General features: G+C 30.4%; 1 protein-coding gene across 3 annotated transcripts; it reads left to right on the top strand.

The window, feature by feature from the left end:
• The first annotated feature begins 3,047 nt into the window (after window positions 1-3,047).
• Window positions 3,048-25,057, top strand: LOC125066162 (protein rolling stone-like). 3 transcript variants are annotated; one of them, XM_047674114.1, is made up of 6 exons: window positions 3,048-3,217; window positions 15,120-15,270; window positions 15,854-16,065; window positions 19,050-19,190; window positions 19,568-19,795; window positions 21,290-25,057. In XM_047674114.1, the coding sequence occupies exons 1-6, from the start codon at window positions 3,172-3,174 to the stop codon at window positions 21,439-21,441; spliced, it is 930 nt and encodes a 309-aa protein (XP_047530070.1). In that variant the 5' UTR covers window positions 3,048-3,171; the 3' UTR covers window positions 21,442-25,057. The 3 variants fall into 3 exon arrangements, with proteins under 3 accessions (XP_047530070.1, XP_047530079.1, XP_047530087.1); XM_047674123.1 differs by lacking the exon at window positions 3,048-3,217 and adding an exon at window positions 3,788-3,958; XM_047674131.1 differs by lacking the exon at window positions 3,048-3,217 and adding an exon at window positions 5,103-5,185.
• Window positions 25,058-25,804: the final 747 nt, after the last annotated feature.

Raw genomic sequence — 25,804 nt, 5'->3', positions numbered from 1 at the left:
CTGCTGTTATCATCGATTAGTGCGTTCGAAAGCGATAGAAAGATTCATAATGTACAGGTATGTTTGTGTATACTTTCACGAATCACGTGGATCCCATAAATAGTAACTAAAAATATAACTTAAGTCAAAGTAACACAGTTTTAAAGGATAAGTTTTGAAGCTTATTCCATCAAGCTGCGGGTTCGCGGAAACGCATGTGGTGGATATCCATGTGACACGTGCAGGTTTCCTGACGATGTTTTCCTCCACAACCGAGCACGAGATGATAAACATAAATTAAGCACATTATACTTTGTTATATATCTAATTAATTAATGTTACGGGTGAGCAATTCGTAGCTCTGGACCTGCGGCTTCGTCCGCTTGAAACACTTGCAATCGTGCTTTTTAACATAAGACAATTTTATAATTATAATGCATGTTTGAATAATAGATAAAAACGTATTAATAATTAGGAAGCGTGAGTCTAAAGTGGACTGCAACGCAAAGAATTGATACCACGACATGCACTTGTGCCATTCCAAAGTCTAGTCTTCGACCAGCACCGAATCAGCTTGGTGGACTAAGGTATCCCTATTCCAATGCTAAGAAGGAGTCCAAGTGCATAAATGTTGATATATTTAATTGTTAAAATATAAATACAATATCTTGAATGGATCAATTTTATATCCCTAAAAACGATGTAATCTTCATACTAACTATGCCTATATTTAAATCATTTTAGAATGAAGTTGACAAAAACGTTAAAATGACATTATGTTTAAATAGGTATAAGTACTCATATTCCCAATCTAATATTATGAATTTACACATTACTACACATAGGTGGATAACCAGCAGGAGGTTCGCCTGATGGAAAATGACTATCACCGCCCATAGACATCTGCAACTCCGGAACATCCCCAATGTTGCCTAATTTATGTTGCCTAATGTTGCCTGATTCTGAAAAAACCCTCATATTACTGATCGTTATTTGTACCGAATAGCCTAAATATTAGTTTTTATATTTCTATTTTAAATAAGTATGGCAATACCGTATAAAGTTACGAAATTCATACAAATTAGGGTTTTATTGTACGTTTTTATTTTCAAAACTAAATACATTACATACATCTCTCTGTAACCCCATATTTACTCCCCTGGAAGATACAATTAAAAAAAACTTACGTATATCGTCCGTTCAAGCTTGTTTCGTTTAAGTTTCAGAATCGGTTCAATGGTTAAGACGTGAAAGTGTTACAGGCAGACAGACAGACAGACAGATATATTATCAAATATAAACTGTAACGGTAATTAAGTATAGAGTAGTCATTTAGATGAGGTGAATAATATTATTATTGTAAGATTATTTGTATACTGACGTTGCCTGTAAGTAAGATTCAAAATATTAAGTTTTTTAAGTTCAATCAACGGAACATAAAATAAGCAACGTATTTTTAAGTTATATTTCTGGGAAATCATGAATAAAGCACACTTCACCCCATTCCAGGTAGGCGCGTGGCGCAATCCGAGGGGTTGGCACCTCGATGAATAATAATAAGGGCACAGGACACACGTGGCCATTATTCTTTACCGAAATTATTGTCTTATATAACTGTACAATGCTTAAAGTTTTTAAAAATGAGTTTCAATAAACTGTTTGCATTATATATGTATTATGAAAGCGAAAGTAGTTCATTTATTAAGCTTGATTACATAAATGATCATCATTAAATTTTGCAAACGTTCTCAGAATAGGGTACCTAGCACCTGCCCCCCCGTTACACGCGGGCGAATCTGAAAGCGGAAACTAGTCTTTTGAATTCTACAATTATAAAAACGCTTTACATAACATTATATTTAATTTTTATCATGAGCATCAAAAGGATATATTTTTGAACAACGCTTTCAATAAACTCACTAGAATAATCCTCAATTAATAGCTTTAAGGTATCTCACGGGTCTGGCTATGTTATTATAGGAAAGCAGTTGAAGCGAAAATAGCCTGAAAATTCACTTAATTACTTTGAATTAGAAGCTAGAAATATTAAATTGTTTAAAAATAAACGTCTATTCAGTTTCTTATCAATAATATATCCATAGAAAACTATGCAAGTTGTAAGTGTTTGTTGTCCCACTGTGCTTTTTGTCGCTCTTGTAGTAAGGTGCTATAATTCACAATTGCCTTAAAAATTATAAAAATATAATATAATATAATAATAGTCCTCGTAATTTATTTGACTCCACTTAACCTAAAAAATATCTTTTATTTTGTCATTTTTTTCATAATGACCACTAATAATATTTTGTACTGTTTAATAAAAAAAATATTGGCGTAATTTTAAAGAGAGGATGCAATGCATTAATAATAAAGTAAGGGCTCGCGACCCGCCGTATTGTGCGGAAATTAGTCTGCCTTTAAAGCAGAGACGAACAAACTTTTAGTTGGAAACGGGAATATAATTTTGATAGTTTAATTTATAATAGAAGAAAGTCCGTTTCCCTTATAACTAGTATTTAGAAGAGAAACAAATCACTAATTTTTAATTTGCTTATGAAAAATAAACAGGCCATTTTTCATAACAATGTGTTATTTTTATTTTGTTTTATTGAAATATTTTTATGATGATTGACTATTAGATTAAGCACTCTTTATTTCCTTTCTCTTATGTTCCGATAAGGCTACTGCTCGACCCGGGATTCAAGGGCCAGACTCCAAGGACTGCATTCGAAAAATATAACCTAACGAGGCAGAAGTCATAATTTACTCATTTACACTTATTCTAGTATGAATATGTATTTATTGTATACAATTAGCAGTAGATATTTAACGCCCACTAAAAACCTTTAAAATTTATTAAATAACATATAATAATTATAATATACTTACAGAATTTATAAGGAAAAACAATACAAATTTCGTTGTAAAATTACATTTGTAATAAAATTCAATTGAATGTAATTTTTTTTAAATAATAACCTACTCTATACATATATATTACACACAGGTTGGAAACCACTGGCCTATAATATTGGCGGCGAACAGTAGTCTGGCGCAGTGCGGGAGCGTCTAGTGCATGTGCTGCACACGCCCGTCTCGACTCGTCCACATGACTCTTTACGATCTAAACCTTACTTGAATGGTTTTACGATTTAAACTTAACGAAAATAAAACTCATGTTCAGCTGTAATAATGTGCAAACATTTTGTGTTAGTTCCTTTGGAAACGAGTGAATCTGGTATGTATTTTTAAATATTAAAATAAAAACCATTTGTTTGTGTTATGTTGACGTTTCTAAATACATTAAAGTATTCCTAAACCCTAACTTGCTATTATAAAAAGCATTTAATGAAATTTGAATTTATCAATATGTTTTAATTATGAAAAATTACATACATATATATCTGAGTACTGGCACAAAATCGTCTCGTTTCCTGTTATATTTATAATATTTCCGAATAAAGTTCATTTTATTATAAGAACGTCTAATTTATATAGAACGTTTCATATCTACCATTAAAAGCAAAATTTTCTCAATTGCTCAGAGAATTTGCAGCGAAAAATTAATGTCAACAATTGTTTTATTATCACACAAGTGTGCGCGCGCCTACGAGTAAAATCACATATTAGAAGACCATTTGTTTTTATTAAAGAACATATATATTAATCGATTATTAAAAAATATGTTGACGAAATTGAGTGTAGTTGTCGAGCCATGAAACCATAGCCATGGAATTAATTCTAATCGAGCGGCAGGAGAGGGTTATTAGTAATATTGACATCCTACAGCTCGCTCCGCAGTGGCTCGTGGGCAGCGCGCCTGCGCGCTACGCCGAACGTATCACCAACGTATTAAAAACACAAGAAATACGAATCCTTGTTATTTGTTACAATATCTATAGTGCTGGTTTGTTACTTCACAGTTCGAATGAACACGAAAATTCAATACGAAAGATGAGATTACCGAAATTGGATATGTGTGAGTTCACAAAATCGTTCGTGTTACTTACGTTTTTTGTGTACACTTGCATGATCTTCCTTCTGTTTTAGTGACGATTGAAATGTTTTTGCTTTTAATTATAAAATAATTAAGTTCTAAAGTTTATCTTCCATTTTCGTACAAATCACAAGAGAAAAACATTTTGTTTAATTTGTTAAACAATAGTGGTTTTTTTATTTAAATATAATGTTCTGCGAAATAGTTGCCCTTGTCTATATGCAAGAGTTAAATATAATAGCAAATAAATAAAAACTACGCTTAGTATTTAGGTCATTGAAATTTTGGGACGGACGTCGAGCGTCAATGTATTAAAATGACATTAAGCCTAGGAAATAGACTACAATTGTATTCGCTATTTCTATATTACCTAGCGTATAATATGTATTATATATACAATATATAATTTAGGCTACGTAAGTAAAATTATTATTATTATTTAAGCAAAGTATTGATCGCAACGTTATACCTATATTTAGGTTGGCTAACTATTTTCTCTAGAGCACCAAGTAGATTGAACGAGGATAACCTGCCAGGACAATTTATAAACTAACATGAAAAAAATATATGAAATTTGATTTTCAAAATAAAATAGATACAATTTAAAATAAGTCTCGTGATATTTTAAGTTTCAGTAACAAAAAACTAACCTACAACCGAGTGCTATAATCAATTTTCTCTTATAAGTAAATTTTGATGAAAAGAATGACAAATTTACCGTGTATTTTACATTTTCCATACAGAAAAATGTGATTATATTGGCTGCCCACTGCTGGGCTTAAACATGTGACGATGATGATGATTAGTGTGGCAAATTTACCCAATTGGTTTGTTATCCAAGTTCGATCCTAAATTCAATTCTTTGGAAAGGTTTTCTTTCAGGTCTTCGTAACGTTCGTTTAAAGTTCGGTATTAACTTACTAATAATAATAATTTGACTAACCGATTTGACGACTGATTCGATACGTTATTGCATAATGAACATTTGATAACGTTTTTATTACATTCGATTCAGTTTATTTTAAATTGTATCGAGCGAGTGTGATGTGTGTCTTACAGTCAGCAGTGCGATTCTGTAAGTATTCACTACTTATCTCACTCGTGATGTGTCGACAACTTACGGTGATACGCCATTTTGCTACGTATCCTTATAATTAATATTATCAATGTCGCATATCACAATCTGAAATTTCACGCTCGTGTTCTCCCGTGAGTTTAGAGTTTCATCATAAAAAATATCTCTAAAAATATGAATTTGTTACGAGTATGTATACATGTCTAATAAAAACTAAAATCTATACTATAATCTTTTGAAAACTACCCACAAAAATAAATATTTATTTTCAACAACATTAAATAATATTTATTTTCTTAACACCCATCAAGTACCGAATAATTATAGTTTAATTCATATGGATTAACAGCAAATCTAATTCCTGGCTACACTGAAAAATATTATTTTTATTACTCAGTTACTTAGTTTGATGTTGTATTATAAATGAAAGATATAAATGATTAACATGTAATAAAAATTAATAAATTAGCCGTCTTAACTATATTATCGTAATGTTATAGTAAAAAAAAAGTAAAAAAAAAAAACCAACAAAAAAGGATTTTGGTTCTTTAAATAAATATATTTATTTGCAAGCTTCAGAAACTTATTCAATGAGGAAGTAAATAATCTTTCAATTTCACCAACTATTAATAATGCCATCGTCATCGAATCTGTCTGTACATCCGCCTTGCGTTCGATTGCAAGTCGTAAAACTTTGTATTGTTTCGGTCAGCCAGTTGTTGTCGTAGGTGTTTGGTTCAGTGCCATAAAGCTCTTTCTAATTAACAAATTCTGTTTATTAAAAATGATAAACTCTAGTCAAGAACATTATTGTTAAGTAGATTATTCTTTAGTAACCATAAAATTTAAAACAAATCCAGAATAATTAGTCTCGTAAAGGTAAACGCTTAAATAAGTACTTTTTAAGTAGACCTCCTTAAATTCACAAGTTTATTTTAGAAGTAATGGCAAGTTTTGTAAAAATTATTGCACTTGCTCTGAGTGCAGTGTCCACAGATATAATAATGAAGTATTATAATAATGTTTCACACGATTAATTATCTTTTTTAGTTTAATATTGATTAATAACTTTAACTAACTCAGAAACCCATCTAAGTTCTTTATAACGATGATACAGAGAAGATTAGCCAGCTAACACTGATTCACTCACCAGCATAGCAAAAGCCAGGGATTGTTCATAAAATAAGAGTTTTGGTAAGCGGTAACCTTTTTTTCCTCGCTTGCACTGGACATTATTAAAACGGGATTCAAAATATAATGTAAAAAATATAAACTGAAAAACTAACAACCGGTATTTTATATGGTTATCCCAAGAGACGGAGTGATTCGTGAGAAGGTTTAGTTGTATAATGGTAATTCATTAGAGTTTTATGTAAATTATTGGAAAAAAACAAGCCGACTGGAAGCTTTACTGGCGTGCACCTCGTAAACCAATAGATTTATACGTTTTACGATCTAAATGTTTTATGTAGTTCCTTATGCTATCCATCCGAGTATCTGTTGATGGATAATTATTTTCATGAATTCGTCAAATTCTACGGGGATAAGCTGCGACGTACAATGAATAACGTAATGACAATAAGCGTGTACGTCAATGATATCAAGATCTAAAACAATTAATTACGAGTATGAATGAATATGTTCCTATTAATTACAATTTGTTAACAATCGTATGACCTAGGTCTATTGCAGGTGGCCAATTAATGCTGGTATCCATTGGCAACAGTCCTGCAACAGTAATATTCCAATTAATCGCAATTCAAACTCTGACATTCACTTGAACTGTCTCGACAAACAATCAACATATTGTGATATGTATTGTCTGTCAATCAGTCAAAAATATTCCCCTTCAATCAATATTTGTCCGATTTTGATTGGCTTTTCATTACACTCTTTTGAATGTCAAAACTCTCGATTGAATTCCGACTGAAACACTTCGATCTTCTAAGTTCTATTTCATAAATACTGAATATGGATAAAAGAAATGAAGATTTATTTTTGAAAACTTTATAAGAGATCTATATATTGACTTAAAGTTGTTACTTTGGTCGAACATTATTTTTTTCTCCAGAATAACCTGAGATGGTTGCTGAAAGGATACGATGTGACGAGACGACTTAAATGCTCTAATTAAGAATTTAATAGCGATTAAGCACTTACATACGTACAAAGTCTAGTCGCCGCGTCCATTCATAAACAGTGAATCATTATTTTTAATAAAATTTGTCGTGTTTTTTTATTTCTTAATTTCAAATGTTATTCAATAATATATAAATATTTGAATAAATTTATTTAAAATAACTATATTGTATAAGATTGACATTTTACAAATTACGTTTTAGCTACCACCCTAGCAAACCTACACTACCAAGTCTACACCTAGACTAAAAAATATTCTATTTTTAGTAAACCATTGTTGTTTGTTTAAAAAAATCGTTTATCAAAATATGAAGTTCTAAAGCTACTTGGGAACAGGTTGACTCATACATACCTATATATAATTCTAAAAACATAAACCTCATTTTAGGTGTCGTCGAGTAAAAATCATTTCGAACACATCATTGCAAAAAAAAATCTAAATTAATAGGCATTTATTGTAAGGGTTTACGTGTTTGTGAATAATAATGTATAACTGAGCAATGATGTCGTGTCAGGATTATTGCGATTTATAACACAAGTCGCAGCATCCGCTCGTCAAATTGTCAATTCTGTGTCTGCTATTCTAGTAACACCATTCCGTATTGTGTACATTGTCATCCATTCAACGTGCTATTCTTAAAACCGTATTATTCAATAGATGAATCAATATTCAATTCTCTCCAGCGATAGATAATGATTGTTAGCTTTATTTATCCTGGATATTGAATCTTTAAGAACCAGTTTAGTGTCAATGCGATTCAAATTAAAATATTATATCAATACAGGATGCATTAGATTAAAGTAACTGTCGCTATAATAAAAAAAAAACATCTCTCAGCGCTTCGGAAAGAAATACCCGATTTATATTATACAGAACCTTCGCAAAAAAACTCGGCGAGTTTCGGTCTGGAAGCGATCGCCTTACTTGCCCCCATCTCAACTGTCGCTAATTTTATTAACCGTTCAAATGTAAACGTTTCTTTAACAAGCCTTTTGAATATTACAATAATATATAGCTTGATCGTCACAATTTCTAGAAAGAATTGATGCTTTTGTGAACAAATGTTAGTTTAGTTTGGTTATTAAAAAATCTAATAGAATTATTACCGTTTTTTGAATGTCTGTCTATTTTTCAAAAGGATTTCAGGCTACCTCCACCGCGCCCTGACATTGACGCCGTTTTACTATTACTTACATCGCCTTTGGAGTTATATCCCTTGTAATTATAATTACACTGGCTCACTCACCAAACCAGAATACAACACTACAAGTATTGCTGCTTTGTAGTAGAAAATATGAAGGTGGTACCCAGACAGTTTACTTGCAAAAACCACATAATGTGACCCTATTCGTATTATTTATACGGAAATCAAATTGTTTTTAATAAAATGAACGAAAAACTGTAACGTCATATTGAACATTTACAATAACAAAGTTATTTTTATTTAAAATTTAAGTAAATGTGAAAGATACTTAACATACTCTAACTAATACATTTAATAAAATTATCAAAGAAAATGTTGCTTTCCACTTTCCAAATGTCATCTGTTGGGAATAATAACGAAACGAATAAAATATTACCGAACAAATAAATAAAATACCAGTAGTTATAATATTATTTCAATAAGAATAGACACATTGTAATGTTCACATGTAAAGTCGATCTACCAATAAAATAAAATAAAATAAATACATATTATATTTAAATATCAGCTCGCTGTGCACACACACCGTCTTCACCGCGCGCCCATTTTGTATATCCTCTTTTCCCGCGCTTTTGCGATGTGTGTCACTCGAGATGACAGATGCATAAATACACAGATAATATATATCTATATAAAATATAAATCTAATGCTAATGAATATATTATTATAGATCTCTGTACACTACATCCCTCCTTTGTTATAAATATAAAATATTATAATATATGGGATAAATAGTAAACTTCGATTTCTACAATAAGTTTTTATTTTTTATTTTTATTATACAACCAGGTAGACAAAATGAAACCATTTTACTGATCTCCATTCGTCTGAAATGATGGTTACTAATCGGTACCTCCACATCACTCTTTAATTGGCTTTTCACCGGGATCAATACTATCGTTATCCTTTTAGTACATGCCATTGTCCTACCATAATTTTTTAGGTGTACTACATTTCGCCTTATTTGTTTACCTGTCTTATCATTGTGGACTATTACGCCCCCGCTCTTACTCCATTCTAGTGTGAGGAGCTGGATCGTAATTCAAGCTTATTTTATTATTCTTTGTCATGTTTTTACGTATACCTATCCCCTACGATTAGTTTACAGTCTGAAGACTGTCTCTTTTTGTCTGCATTCTTTTCCCTTCTTTTTTGTTGTTTGTCTCTGATTCTCACTTCCTGATCTTCCGCACATGTCAATGTCTTGAATCATAGGTAATTTATCTCGGAAATGACGATGGAAGAATAACTCTGTGGGAGTCTTTCCTGTTATGGGGTGTGGCGTATTGTACATTATCTTATATTCTCTTAGAGCTTTTTTTCAGTCCAAGGTTCAGATAGAAACTCCCTCTGCTATAAAGCGTTTTGGAGGACCAAGGTGCATCACATACAGGATTTGCAACAATCTTCAGCATCTTTGTCGCACTTCGGTATCCAGGTATCCAGAATTTTTCTTAATCTAATCTCCATTGCAACGATTCCGGGATGGCCTTCATAGGCAGATCCTAACACTCGACTTCTTAAATTTGTTGGAATCTCGATCACAAAGTTCACTTTGTGATATATTATAAGTGTTAATACTTTCACCCAAATAGTATTATAAAGTTCCTTTACTTTTGATATCACTGCATCCTGATATAGATTTCCTGCAGTGGTATCGTGACAGGTAGACGTGACTTGATTATACTCAGAACTTAGTCATGATCAATTACTTTCAGATTTAAAGTCAATTTACAAAGTCTCGAAAGTGAATCTGCTATATTTGTTTTACCTGGTCTGTATTTGACATCAAAATCATATGGTTGTAGCCTTTCAATTCTGGCACATAGCTTTGATTTTGGGCTAAATACTATCTCTAATGGTTTATGGTCTGTATTTATTCTTTTTTTTTTTCTTTTTTTTTTTTTTTTTGCCGTAAAGTAACATCATCGTCAAAATGTACAACTACCCATACTAGCGCTAACACTTCTTTTTCTGATTACCGGTCTTATTACCGAATACAATACTATTATATTTCTCATCAATGTCTTACTTCGTTCGAACCTTTTTTAGTGGTTCTGTTATTATTGCTAAATGAGGAATCCACTTCCTCACAAAATTTACTAAGCTCATAAATATCTATACATTTATGATAATATTTTCTTACGCCACTTTCTTTTACAACTGAAACTATAGGTGATACCCAACTAGATGAGCCATTGACTTCTTCTAATATATATATTTTTTTACCAACTCATTAAGTATGGATTTTGTATTAAAGTACTCCTAAAGAAGTTGCGCCAAGCCGCCCTAGCAAATTTCGGGACCAACTTCCTATCACATACAATGTCGTATTCTCTGAAACTTTTTTAAATTTGGTTTGAAATGACCTCAATAGATCTAGCGGTACTGAACTACCCTAAGCTACAATAGTCTTGTTAGAATTCCGGTTCATATTTGTTACTTGAGCTTTTATTATGTTTCATAATTTACTAGGTCTTTCATGTGATTAAATTATGCTACATACAGCCAGAGTCTATTAGCATGTGACTCTTGTTCCACCAAAGCTACATTTTATCTTTATATCATTTTCCACTTTAAAAAATTATCAATTTTATTTTAATTACTTATTATATTATATGTTGATTCGGTCTTATAAGAACTAACATTGTTTTGTTATCTATTCTTTCTTCTTCTAGATTGCTCTTTTTAGGGCCTCTAGTTCAACATTTTACCCTAAAGTGGTCTATAATTCCACATTTTAAATAGGCCTTCCCACTCGCAGGTCTAATTTTAACATATGACAAAAGCTTTGTACTTCCACACTTTTTGTCCAAAAATTTCCAACTGTCTGTTTATGGCTTCTAACACATTAGTTTATATTACTATTTCATCTAAGGTCTTCTTGTCTCCTGCTTTTAAAATTGTCTTTCTCAAATCGTCCGTCCGTCTCAAATCGATCTATATTTTCTATTATTTGATCGCTAATGTGGTCCTCTTGATCAAGAACTGATATTTACAAGCTTGATGTCTTTACTTTACTAGGAACTTCTGAGACTTCTCATCAGAGTCTTGCTTTAATAAGTGATGAAATTTCAATAAATGATGCTCATATACTTTCCTTTGCTTTGGAGCAAAATACTCATGTTACTTTTTAATAGCTATGTTAAATAAATCTCCTTTATTATCATTAGCTCCCGGAATACTATAAAATATAACCTGTAAATCGTTTCCTAAAAAAGAATTGTTATAGACAGAGACCTTTTTTTAATTCGCAATAACCGCTGCCTCAATATAAATATTTAGGCCCCGCTTCCATCTCTCCCATCTAATGGAAGCTAACACTACATCTCTCTCGCATTCGAACTTTTCTAAGTGTTTTTCTAAATGTTGATATTACACACTTCCTATTGAATGCGCAAACATTTTTTACGGTATACAATGCTCAAATTTAATGTTCGTTATATTCGCAATTTAATGCTCAAATATTCCACGCAATTTAATGCTTAAATACCCAACGCAATTTAATGCTCACGATATTCACAATTTAATGCTCAAACATCCAACGCAATTTAATGCTCACGATATCCGCAATTTAATGCTCACGATATCCGCAATTTAATGCTCAAACATCCAACGCAATTTAATGCTCACGATATTTGCAATTTAATGCTCAAACATCCAACGCAATTTAATGCTCACGATATCCGCAATTTAATGCTCACGATATCCGCAATTTAATGCTCAAACATCCAACGCAATTTAATGCTCACGATATTCGCAATTTAATGCTCAAATATCCAACGCAATTTAATGCTCATGATATTCGCAATTTAATGCTTAAATATCCAACGCAATTTAATGCTCATGATATTCGCAATTTAATGCACCAAAACCACGACTCGCTTAGTTAATGATAACTTACAGAAATCAGTACTTAATACATTTCCCAATTGAATGCTCGTGTTATCCCAATTTCGCAATTTAATACTGATATCACACCATTCACATTTTGCTGCTCATATGTCTCTTACCCATATATTTTTTTCGGGACTTTGTCCAACACAGGTACGTCAGGCCCATTGTATATGGTAAACTTAAAAGTAATTAAGAGTAATTTATATTAATTAATTATTTTCGTATAAAATAAGAGTAACCTAACCCAACAATTATTATTACCTGTGCGTCTCCCGCGAATTTTCGCGTTTATTCAACAAATTTTAAGGAATTTCGAAACCTATGACAGGTTTTGTTCCGAATTCATCCCAATATAAACTGCTAGTCACTCAAAGTAATAGAACCTTTTTTTTTTTAATTTTTAAAGTCAAATAGTATAGTATTTAGTTCAGTTAGAATTGGAGTTTGTCGATAACAATTTTTTTGAATTTTGTTTACGTTATTCAACTTTTGCTGATACAACCGTAGTAGGTACCACGCTCTTACCAGCCAGTACCTTTTTCATTCTCTAAAATTAAGTATTTGGTAATTTATTAAGCAAACTACAATCAAGAATCCTCCCTACTTTTCTGCACATCTACGACTACAGCCCTCATAAATGAGACCATAACCGACCTTTTATATGCTGCTCTCGTCCTATGCTCACTGGTATAATATATTTAACTTAAAACAAACTTAAATGTTTCTCCATTTATATTTAAGTGATCAGTGTTAGTCCAAATAATAGATTAACGTTATTATTAACTTCGTCCTATGTAAGTGTAATAGACTTAAGTCCTTGGAAATAAAATCTTAAATTAAACATCGAACATCCACTACAAGATTCTAGTTATTGCCTACCATATCATCCTTAGCTTGAACTACCACCCTCATCGGGAATCGAATTCGTTTTAATTTTTGTATTCAATAACAATAAGTCCCTTTTATGATTATTATATATCACAATGTCTAATATTTCAATAAGATAATGAACTATTAAAGTTTTCTAACACTTGTTGTAGTAGGAGTCAATGTATTGATACATTTACTACAAAGTGATTAATTATGTTTATGTTTATTAATTATATTAAAGTTCTTTGTTTAGTATGTTTTCAACATCAGTATAATTAAATAAATAACTATGATATAATTAGAAATGTTAGGAAAGTGAATATATCTGCCTGGGAATTTCCTTTCCTATAATTGAAAACAAAAAAAAATAACTCACAATTTTCCTCGTCGCCACTTGTAATGTTCACATGTAAAGTCGATCTACCAATAAAATAAAATAAAATAAAATAAATACATATTATATTTAAATATCAGCTCGCTGTGCACACACACCGTCTTCACCGCGCGCCCATTTTGTATATCCTCTTTTCCCGCGCTTTTGCGATGTGTGTCACTCGAGATGACAGATGCATAAATACACAGATAATATATATCTATATAAAATATAAATCTAATGCTAATGAATATATTATTATAGATCTCTGTACACTACACACATAATATCTCAATTGGTTGGAATTTTTAAAATGTTGTTGTATGAGTAACGAGAAAGTCTGATTTTTGTATTGGTTACCTCCGAATGAATGGCTATGTTGTTGTTTATCAACGCCATCCGTTGTTATCACTGACGACATTTTCTCAATTAATATTCTGAATGCCCGCTTTGATTGTATAATTATCACCGATCCTCGTGATATTTTCTGTGTTATTTATAAAAGTACATTTCAATTTTGTCGTTTAAAGAATTAAAAAAAAAAATGATGACAGATTTTGATTACTACATTGTCTTTGTAAAAAGGTGTATTACAATAGAACTAATTGAATGAAAGTATAAGTTATGTTTATTATAAAATAAGAATATTTATCAATTAACTTTTAGTTTTGAGTTAATATTATAATTTTGGTTAATGTCTTTGTGGTAAAAAGCTAATAGAAAATCATATTACAAAATAAATAGAGTTTACTTTAAGGTAAAAGATTACATCGTGATGACACATGTGTCGAATTAATTTATTGACATGTATCTATATCTATTTATTATATTTGAATTGTTACAAATATTATTATATAAAAAAATTAAATATAACATATTGAGTGGTAGTATAACAACGAAGTTGCGGTATAATTATTGTTCATCTACGTGTAAATTAAGTTTATTGTTTATATTCATAATTTTAAAACATTGTTTCTCAGGATATTTTAGTATGTAGGTATAAAAATTTAAAACATTTTTAATTTAGGTTTATTTTTAACTTTGTACCAAATTATACCTTACGTATTTCAGTACAAAGATAAGCGTTAAATAATACAAAATTTATAATTAATTCTAACTAGGTACATACACATATAAATGAATATCTTTAACAATCATAGACGCAGCAGAAAGGGGTTTTAATATTATGTGTCATAATATTATAGATTATATAATTACAGGTAATTCTTATGTACAATCATTAAATTATCAAGCTTTCTGATACGGCCAGGATATACGGTAGTGGAACTATTGTAGTAAATACTACGTGTAGTAAATAGTAAGTAAGCCCTACGAGTTTACAGCAATCTGGTCATTTTGAGTCCCACATTTTACAGATTACACCGATTTTTTTTTTTATATATACATACATATTATACGTAAATATTTTTTTTATTTCAGTTGAGAAAATTATATCTAATCAATTTTAGATGTAACAAAAAATTCCAAAAATATTTTCAGGTGTTCAGCATATTTGTATTATTAGTTTTATGTTGTCCTTTAAATTTTAGTTTTCATAAAAATTCATAAATATTCTTTTACAGCGATGAAGAAGACGTGCAAGCCAGCTATGCTGAGCAGGATCTGGCAAGCTAGCCGACGAGCCTTGAACTTGGAACATTCTCCTCCGCAAGTATTCGCCTGTAGTCAGTGGCAGAATGGATCTCACCCGGTAACATCCTATTTTGTTTACAGGTAATTATACATCATTAACATAAAACTATGTATTTTCTTTAAATCATTTCAAAGAATATTTATTAAAAAGCCATTTAACATTTTCCAATGAATAAATTTAAATCGCATTTAAATCGTAATCAAAAATCTCAAAAATAATATGGAGTTAGTATTCGTAAATATTTACTCAGGATAAGGTTAATAAATCAATTTTAATTGCGGATTTTCTTGCTGGTTCCTCTTGAAAGGACTAAATTTTAAAGCTGATAGTTTTCAATTAAATTTATCTTGTAAAATTGTTTTGCTTGCATTGATTTAAAAGTTGTTAAAAGAATATATATATATATTTTATTTTCAATTTGAGTGTCTCAATAATCTTTGACACATATTACCAAATAGAAAATTAATTAATGAGTTTCAACATTACAATGCGCAGTGCACCATTAATTATATCAAAAGAAAGAAGGCCTACAATATAGTATAATTCAAAACTTTTTATATTCAATATGTATGTAGATAGTTTAATAATATGAGTATTTAACGACTTTAATCCAGGAGGATCGAAATATACTGTTTAAATACAAACGAACTTCATCCATAACAGGTGGCTACTATTCCTCACTGTCCTATCGATTGGAATATCTAGTTTCGCCTGTCAACGTCTCCCACGATTGTACAAGGGGCCGAAAGTGGAGCTGAATTACTTCAAATGGTTCATATACTTCACCAACTGGGGCTACCTGCTCATCGTAGTGCAAGCAGGTCTTGCGCTCGCTGTTGTCCATCGATACAAATCACAGAGATCTTTTAATATACGTAAGTAATATTTAAATTCTAAAAAAACAGTCACATAATTTATTTTTACATAATTAGGATAAATTGCTTTTGTTGTTCTCGGTAAAATCTACCTAGAGATCGGAGATGCTTACGCGATTTCCCAGATAACAAAACCATGTTTAATTTTACTAATATACGAAAAATATTTGTATACAAAAATGGTGACCAAAGTCATAGTCTTCCTAATATAATCTCTTAAATAAATTGAATTAGTCTGAAAATAATCGGCAATGAACCTTAATATTCTTAATTATAGCAATAAAAGAAGAAATGACAACAGCGTGTGGTCAAATCTCTGGATTTCAGCAATGTCAAAAGCCTCGCGTGATTTAGTTCGCTTATCAAAGGAGGCCCGCGTACAGTAATCATTGAGAACAATCAACTAACATCATGAGTCGCGTGTCGGGAGCTAAATACTTCTGGCTATTTAATGTTTCAATAACAACATTAATACAAACGATACGGTTCCAGATAATCATTGCTTCAAATCCGTTTTTAAAATTGGCCTTAGACTTATAGGTTATATCAATACTTCAAAATGATAATGTATTCATGTTACATTATCACAAAACCATTAAACAAATTATAACAATCAATTTTAATAATATACTGCAAAATTATGTTTAAGTTTAACAAATTAATTTTGATCTATTTTAACCCACAATTTCAATGGCAAAATAATGAATGAATGAATTTTGCATGACGCTTCACATTTATACACAAATGAATGTTGAATAAATGTAGCATCAGATAAGGATCGGTTTTCAGCTTATTGTATAGTGTTCATAATGTAAAGTATTTGTTATACTGTCGTGCCTATGATAATATAATAATAATTAATGCAATGTCATAGCAAATAGTGGAATGTCAACATTTAACTGTTAAAATGTTTTGTTTTTTTTTTTTAACATGATCAAGATATGAACTTATTATTATTCCTTTTCATATTATTCCTTTTTTGTTGCCATGAAACATTAAATTTTTTTTATAATTTTATTATATTTATTACATTTTTATATTTTTATTATATAAATTTTATTAACATCTTGATCATGTTAAAAAAAAAAAACAAAACAATTTAACAGTTGTTAAAAAGTTAATCGTTTTGTACTATTTTCAAGGTTCATATTTTAGTAATTATGTGTTTATATACCGTCCTCATGCATTGATAACTGGTAGAGAATGCCTTCAGACATTAAGTCTTCTGTTAAATAAATATATAACATAATTTTGCAGAAATCGTTAATCCATATCATACGAAGCCGCATAAGGTCGCTTTATCGTGAAAACCCTAATTGCATAAAACGTAATATTAAGGAAGATTAAAACTGAAAAAATATTTATCAGTAGAGTAAATCGAAGTAAAATATATCTTAAACTTTTGACAAATGACTTTAGTATGGTGGTGGATGAAAGGCTACAGGTGTTGTGGAGTTAAAATCATAATTACCGTGATGACGTCATTTAACACATATCATTATTATACGTTCAAAATACGTATGACAGGACTTTCTACTTTCTGAAGTAAATACAAGAAAAAGTAATAACATTTATGTTTACGTGGTTATTACGAGATGGCGATATGTTCATCATAAGGGATATAAGAATAATAAAAAAAAAACATTAAAAATAAATCAATAACTAATAATCCCATAATTGTTCAAAAACTACAAAATACAAATGTTTACATAAAACTGTACATATAATTACTGTTAATACTTTCACTTGATTTTACTGTACCTCAGATACCATAAGTATCTAATGTTTGTTAAAAGGCCCCGTTTGTTTGCCTTGCATTAATTGTCAACGTAAAACTCCTCATAAAATAAACTCTACAAGTATTCAATATCTTTAATGTATAGTCATCGACACACCATTATGAAATAAATATGTATTGATACGAATACTATACAAATCATTCTATTTTTATTTGTAATAATGTGAATAACATTAATAGACTTTCGTAGCTTACTGTACATAAAGGCAAAACATACGAGGGGACGGTTTGGTTGAAGTGCAGTTGATTGATACAATTTCGCGTCAATTAAACTCCGAGTGGGCTGCCACCCGCCACAATTATCCTCATTGGTTCCTCATTCCTGCTATTGACGTCCGAACCGATACTATAACGAACGACAATTGATATATCGGCCACATATGGTCACTATTGCTATAACTCCAACCACAACATAATTTTGTTGCTAGGTAGAGCTAGTTGAATTTTAAGGATAAACTATAGCAGTAATTTATTTAATAATAAATAGGAACACTACATTCATCGAGTTTATCTTACACGAATAAAAAATATAAAATGAAGAATATATATCTTTACAAATATAAAAACTACTTACACGACAACAGATGGTCCAAGACATGACAACTATATCGGCCTTCGTCTGAATTTTGCAATACTAAAGAAAAACGTTAATTGTAAGTCATAATAAGAAGTGTCAAGCATAGGCAATAGCGATAGGAGTGAAGACAAACAAATCTTATATAACAGATTCCATGCGATTTGCTTATAGCTTTAAAATATGATGTACTAAATTACATTATTGATTTTTTTATCATTATTTATAAAACAACAATAAGACTATTAACTATTTATATCCACTTTAATACTACTTCTAAAGTTCCAATAACAACTTTGTTGACATACTTAACGTCATTTTTTCACAAATCCATAAGGAATACAGTATATTTTACAAGATCTCAGCCAATGTTATATTATCAATTCAAAGTCAAAGTTATATAGGCTATAGTTATTACTACAAAAAAACCAAAGGTGAGTCGTAGGCATCCTATCCATGTAATGGAATAAGTTCCTGGCTACTTCTCTCTCCTTAAAAGGAGATATTTGAAATAGGACATTTATTCAATTGTTACTAAACTATACTTTAAGAAATACTAAATATAAGTAAACATTTGAAAAATAATGACTTTACATATTTTTTTTTTGACAGCATGTGAAGACGAAGAAATCCCGATGCCTCGTCGTCAGAGGACTCCGTTGCTGTGTCGCTCGTACTGGTTGGCTCACACCGTCGCAACTGACCTGGCTTTCGTCATCACGCTCATCTATTGGACGTTGGTGCATGATCCTAGTGCGTTACTCACATAATGATACAGCTTACAAATTCACTTTTTATTTTTTATTCATCTGAGAAATTTATTGAAAATCTTGTATGTCTACGATATAATAATATTATGTATAATACATAACAAAATTGTCTTTAAATGGTTAAATGCTAATCTATTTATCTTAAATCCATTTAATATTATTGATATTGACAACTGTATCTAATATTTTTTACTTAATTTGGACGGAACAATTGATGTAATTCAAAATTTATTTTAGCTTCATAAGTTAAATATCGGAGTTGGACCAATGACTCCTAAACCATTTAGGAGTCATTGGTGCATAAGTCGAACCCGCAGCTATAACTCAAAGATTTTTACAAGATACCGTTTTAATGCACAGAAATCCATGAAATCAATACACTCAATCTACTGGTCCACGGGGGCAATTCACTAGTAATGCTGCTGGAATTAGCCGTCACTGCTCACCCAGTACGCGCTGCGCATGCATTGTTCGGGGCTGGAGCAGGCCTCGCATATGGTGTATTTAGCGGCTTCTACTGGGCGGTTGGAGGTACCGACAGAATTGGACTACCTGCTATATATCCAGCTCTTGATTGGAATAAACCAGGTATTTAAGACATCTTTAAATTACGCCTATTATTTAATAATATTTAATTGTATCAGTATTTTTGACGTTTCGTGTAATAGCAGTGTACATGCTACTAGGCGCTTATTCTGAGTGATAAGTTTGCTTCCAACCAGTAGTAAGTTTATCAAAAGACGTGGTGTGTACTTTAAAGGCAAATAAAAAAAACGTATCGTAAAAAGTAGGTAGATAATAAAATTAACGGATTTACCAGTCAAGAATTTACAGTGCACTAAGAAGAAATAACACTTTTTTTTACTTTTGATCGTGTATACATATAATATAATGTTACATTGTGTATAATCAAAACGTGGAGGCCTTTACGCGTTACTTAAAAGAGACAAAGTTGTTATCCCTTTTTTCATCCCTTTAGCTTTAATATTTTCCGTTAAATTGGAATGACTCAAACCTGAAAACCTAGTTAACGAATCTCATGATTTCCCAGCCACATTCACCCTAATGGTGTGTATGGTGTTTTCTCTCAAATATTTATGAAATCTATTTAATAAAAAAGAATCATTACACAAAATCCGTTATCTACTTCGATTTTGAAGACGGCTGAAATGTATTTTCTGCAATCATACAAATGAATAATACTCTTATCACTCGCACCAACGTGACTAAGGTTTTATTAACAAAACCAAAGTGGATTTTCTATATTAAACGAATTGAATGTTCATAAGATTCCTTGAAAAATATTTGATAAAGTGTATCTGGGAATTCGAGTAGACGTAGTAATATTTCACACTAAACACGTGTAGCCATACTTGGAAAAGATACTATCAAGTTAATGTTTGTTCATGATAGCAAGTCAGCAGCGACTAATATGACGTGCGTTTTTATTTCACATGTGGGGTCGTTATTATATTGTATCAAGTTGATTATCTAAATATGGATCGTCGAAGTTTGAGAAGTTGCGGACAAATTAATGTAATTCTCAATTCATACGGCAATCCGTTTTTCAGGTATATCGTATATATACGGACCTCCAGTGTGAATGTGCACTGCAAGTATATAAATTTGGTGATCATTTTAAAGTTCAAAAATTAAAATCATTTTAGAATGTTTTCAAAATGCAATTTTACTTTACTTAATTATTTTCTTGTAGAGTTACTCAGTAATTCTACTTGTATAATAAATTATAAGTCTAGTCATTATTTCCGAAGAACACTTTTAGTTTATCAGTAATTAAAGTTCCAGTTATAATTCCATCGAATAATTATCAAAAGTATTATGAATTTATAAAACATTTATCTATTCTTAGCCGAAAAAAAAACAAGAATTCGTAAACCGATTAAAAAATAAAATTGAAATTGTTATTATTTACACTATCGTTATTATTTATATATTGGCATATCCATTATACGCCAACTATACAACATTTGTTGTATATTTGGCGTATAACGGAAAATTTAACTAATTTATAGTTTGTAAATTAAGTTGTCTACTTATTAAATGATTAATATAAAATTTCAGCATCAGCTCTGGGCTTCGTAGCACTTTGCGCTGCGGTGATGATGTTCGCGCATGGCGTGGCAACGTGTCTGGCGTATGCTCGCTCCCGGCTGGCTGCGAGATTGCTGCCCGCTCGCGCGCGGGCCGACCGACTCACGCTACCCACGCACTGAGGATCGAGAAAACGTCGCTATCGTGTAAAGAACTACAGGAACGCTTACAGTTATAGGTTTTAGGGAGTAAGTGTTAATTCTTAAATTACATTCCTTTAAGGATTGCTGTGAAAACGTTTGCTGAGCGAAGAATTGTTTTGAATAAAGTGTGAAGTGATAATGAAATACGGTTTCAGCAGATCTTAATGAGTGATACCATGACGCGTTAATTAAAAAAAAACCAAAACAGTGAAATTAGTAAATAATAACTGCAATACAAAACTAAAGCAATTGATAACCTTATGAAAGATAATGTATTTAATAGTTCTATTAATGCTTCTATATATATTCAGATATATAAAAAAAAAACATTAATTCATTAAATAAATACTATTATTGAATGATAACGAAACTAGTATTGGAAAGTGAATGATTATAAATCATATTAAATTAATTGAATATATATCTTCTACGGGTAAAGTGTATCAGAGGATGGGTGATATTAATGGACATAGTAATAGCCTGTTTTTCCATTTATATATTGTATAGTACTTTAGAAACAACACTACAGATTGCATAATATAATATTTTTCAATACCAATAAGTATTACTTGCTTTACGAAAGGTACATTTTAATATATATCAAATATATTATATTTTAATAAAATAATCTGATAAGGAAATTTTCCTTTAAGTATTAAATTATTGTTTTGATTTATTAATATTATAAATAATCAAAAAAATATTTTATTCTATGTACGTAACACTATTTATTAAAGTTTCTAGTACTCGTTTGAACCAAAGAGGGTGAAACTAGTGTACCTATATTAATATAAAAACAATTCAGACTTGTATAAGAAATTGTTGTGACCATTGCTTTTAAAACACATAAGATAGATAGGTACAGAAAAAAACAGTATTTTTTCCAAAAATGTAATATCAAATATTTTTATAATAATTAATACATTTTTTTTTTTGTTATTGTTAGTTAGTTCGGCATGCTATGCACACTTATGTAAAATATTTCCAAATTTATTTTTGATTACAAATGACACATTTTTAAAATTCAAGCCCAACTTTCATGTGTCAACGGTTTATTACTGAAATAAAAACTAAACCATAGAAGTGTTTTAGTTTTCAGCATCATATTGAAAGGTTCCTTAATATATTTTATTAAATCCTAAACAGTTTCTATTCGTAATTTATTGTTCAGTTTTTCTTTTAAATATCAATAGTAAGGCTGATTCTAACTGCCTGAACACCTTTTTGATTCTGTCATAATTAACAATGATTATTAAAATGATTTGAGGTAAACAAATATAAAATAAACAAGTAGAAATTCAAGAAGTGATAATTGTAATTATATACTATTGTATTATTACGCAGCATTTATTATTGTGACATTGTTACTCTTTTTTAATAATTATTTGACCGAAATTTTTCGGTTTTTGTTTACATGCATTTATTTATTATGATACGCGACTAGCTTTAAAAATATTTCTTTTAAAAGTGCTACGTAAGAACGTACGCTGTTGCTCGAATGTGTAACTAGTTTAGCGTGGTAAAAATTAGATGAAGAAGGCCGTGCCGCTCAGAGGTGGGCGATTAATTATCTACTATTTGCTAATTAAAGGACGTTTAAAAAGTGATTTTTTGTCTATGACCGTTTTACAAGATTCGCGGCTGGATAACTATTTGAATCATTCATTCTGGTACTTGTTATTCTAAGCTAATCTTTGGAATTGGTGCCGTCTCTTATAATGTGTACAATCGCTCACTTCTTTTGGGAATGGTAACAAAATATTTACAATTTACCAACTGGATTTATCAAGTTCCGCATATGAACGTGTAGAATGATGAGTATCGAATGAATAAAAGAGTTTAAATATCGAATCTCAATAACCATATAACATCATATGCATTGCTATAAAATATTACACTATTGCATTTTCCTGTCACGATTTTTTCACAATATAAGGAAAATATATTCTTTCCTACATTTGTTAACGTTTTAAATATTGAAACTTGGTAATATGTACTGATATATACTGTTGTACTGCTGTACTGTGTAATGTCTTACGGACTTACCTATAAATGTTGTTTTTGGGGTGAATAGAGAAACAATGTTGTGTCTTTTTCTTTCGAATATCAAATCCATAATAAGAGAAAGAGATCAATCTATGTTTAATGCATCACTACAATGTTTATAAGTAAGACCGTTAATTTTTAGGTGTAATCAATTTAAACATCAAGGTGAACCGTATGATTTCATTTGAAAAGAAACATCTGGATGATTAATTTATACCCATGTACCTAAACACTTTTATTTTTTCTCAGGCGCAGCATGCAAATATTGATATTAAACTCATTCTAAATTTAATAAAAATGTAAGCAGCTCTATGTATGCGATTATATCATATATTTGTTGCTACGTTGATTTCTATCGTCGAAATTTTCATATTGTTAAAATGTAACAATTACATTATGACTAAACGACCTTTAACAACGTCGTTTCATTATTGCTTTATATACGTACTAAATCTATTTTTAATATGATTTTAATGTCATTTCCGGATTATATATAGAAATTAGGGATGGGTCTAATAAATTCAGCATTAATTATATATAATATTATATTCGTCCAACTTACCGAACATTCGGTATCTCTCAAAAATTTCTAATAAAAATTGTACCCAATGCATGTCTAATATAGTAGTATAAATATTTGAAGCAAGCATATTCATTAGAGGTATTCTATAATTAACTATTCTTGATGAAAGAGGTCCTACTACATCTTAATTCGCTCTACATTCCCAAACTTATACTTGTAATTGACAAGCAAATGGGCCACCTGATGGTTAGAGGTCACCTTCGCTCATAGACAGCGGCACTATAAATTATTGTTTGAAAACAGCAGAAATAAAAAAAACCTTAGATTGATATATTCCATGTGATTTGCTAATAGCTTATGCACTACAGTCAGCTCTTGAATAATATATTTGTATTTTTATAACAACACTTATGAACTAAACCTATGTCAACTTTAATTTATTTTACAAAATTCCGATAGCATTTCTATTCGTATTTATTGTGAATGCCATAGATTGTATTATAGGTATCGAATGATGTCATATTAATTCAAAATCAAAGGTAATCCTTCTTCTCCTTTAATTTACCTGCAATTGGAACAGGCTATAAGATGTTATGTCTCTTGTGTCTCTAATTACTGAATTTGGCAGAATATTCATATTCGGTTAAATCTTTATTCGGCCCATCACTAATAGAATACTATCAAAGTGTGTTACCATATAAAATAAAATTATTTAGCATTAAATAATGAATAATTAACGTATAATTTCATACTCAGTATGTTTATTGTGATTTTTAGAAATAGCGTTATCGTTCCTAGCCTACATATAATATTTAGGCAAAACTCTGTGATGCGTTCTTCACGCAGGTAGTATTATTGTGGTATGTGTATTATGTAGGTAAGAATAATCTAAAATCAATAGTTTTGTATAATGCTTGGTATAATGAATTGTGAATTATCAATTATATAAAATAAAATCTAATCTAATATTATTTATAAATCTGGTACAAAGTATTAATATAATATTCTATGTATTATCCATGTGGTATCTGGTATTAATTAGTTTATCATTATAATAAAATTAAATTTCTTATACGAACGTTGATTTCATTAATCGTTATCGAAAATCCTCTGCAACTTACTATCCCAGGAGCATTTCTACAAGTGTGGTGTCGCCTTAATGTTAATTTATAAAACAAAAAGCAACTCACAAGATATTTGTTTTTTTTTTAAATAGTTTTTCTGTTGCACCAAGGCGTCCAGGCTTATAAATCCCTAGTCACACCCAATGATAAAGAGTGGTCACTAACACATATTTTCATTGACACTAAGAAATATAGACTATTCCTTTCATCACCAATATTCGTCCAACTTGGAAACTAATAATTTATGTCCCTTATCTGTAATTACTCTATGAGCAAAATTACAAATATAGCCTTACAAAACCTTCAAACTAGAACACAACAATACTAAGTACTTATTCCTGATTGGTGTTAGAATATCTGAAGAGTGAGTGGTGCCTAGACGGGCTTGCACGGAGACCTACCACTAATATAAAGGCTTAACTATTCAAAATTATTCCCCATTAAAGTATACATTTTATTTTAACTGGGTCATTTACTTAGTCTTTACATTTTATTTAAACTTTGGGAAACTCAAGTACCTATATTTTAACATGAATGCGCCTATAAATATATTTAATTCTAAAAAAATACAACGTTATGGAAGAAACTATATTTTTTTCGAAAGGCGTTTAAATATTTATCGTGTATTTAGGCTATTAAGTACTTCTAT

Source organism: Vanessa atalanta, chromosome 1 (assembly GCF_905147765.1).
Source record: "Vanessa atalanta chromosome 1, ilVanAtal1.2, whole genome shotgun sequence".
In the NCBI taxonomy this organism is placed as follows: domain Eukaryota; kingdom Metazoa; phylum Arthropoda; class Insecta; order Lepidoptera; family Nymphalidae; genus Vanessa; species Vanessa atalanta.
Note: the sequence above shows the minus strand (reverse complement) of the source record. Positions and strands in the feature narration are given on the sequence as shown.

What these genes read in the sequence shown, in the direction of transcription:
- LOC125066162 (XM_047674114.1), top strand. Translation starts at nt 3,172, where the DNA reads ATGTGCAAACATTTTGTGTTAGTTCCTTTGGAAACGAGTGAATCTG. An exon ending in GACGTTGGTGCATGATCCTA is followed by an intron (nt 19,191 to 19,567) that starts GTGCGTTACTCA and finishes TTTAATGCACAG; the next exon opens with AAATCCATGAAATCAATACA. An exon ending in TCTTGATTGGAATAAACCAG is followed by an intron (nt 19,796 to 21,289) that starts GTATTTAAGACA and finishes ATAAAATTTCAG; the next exon opens with CATCAGCTCTGGGCTTCGTA.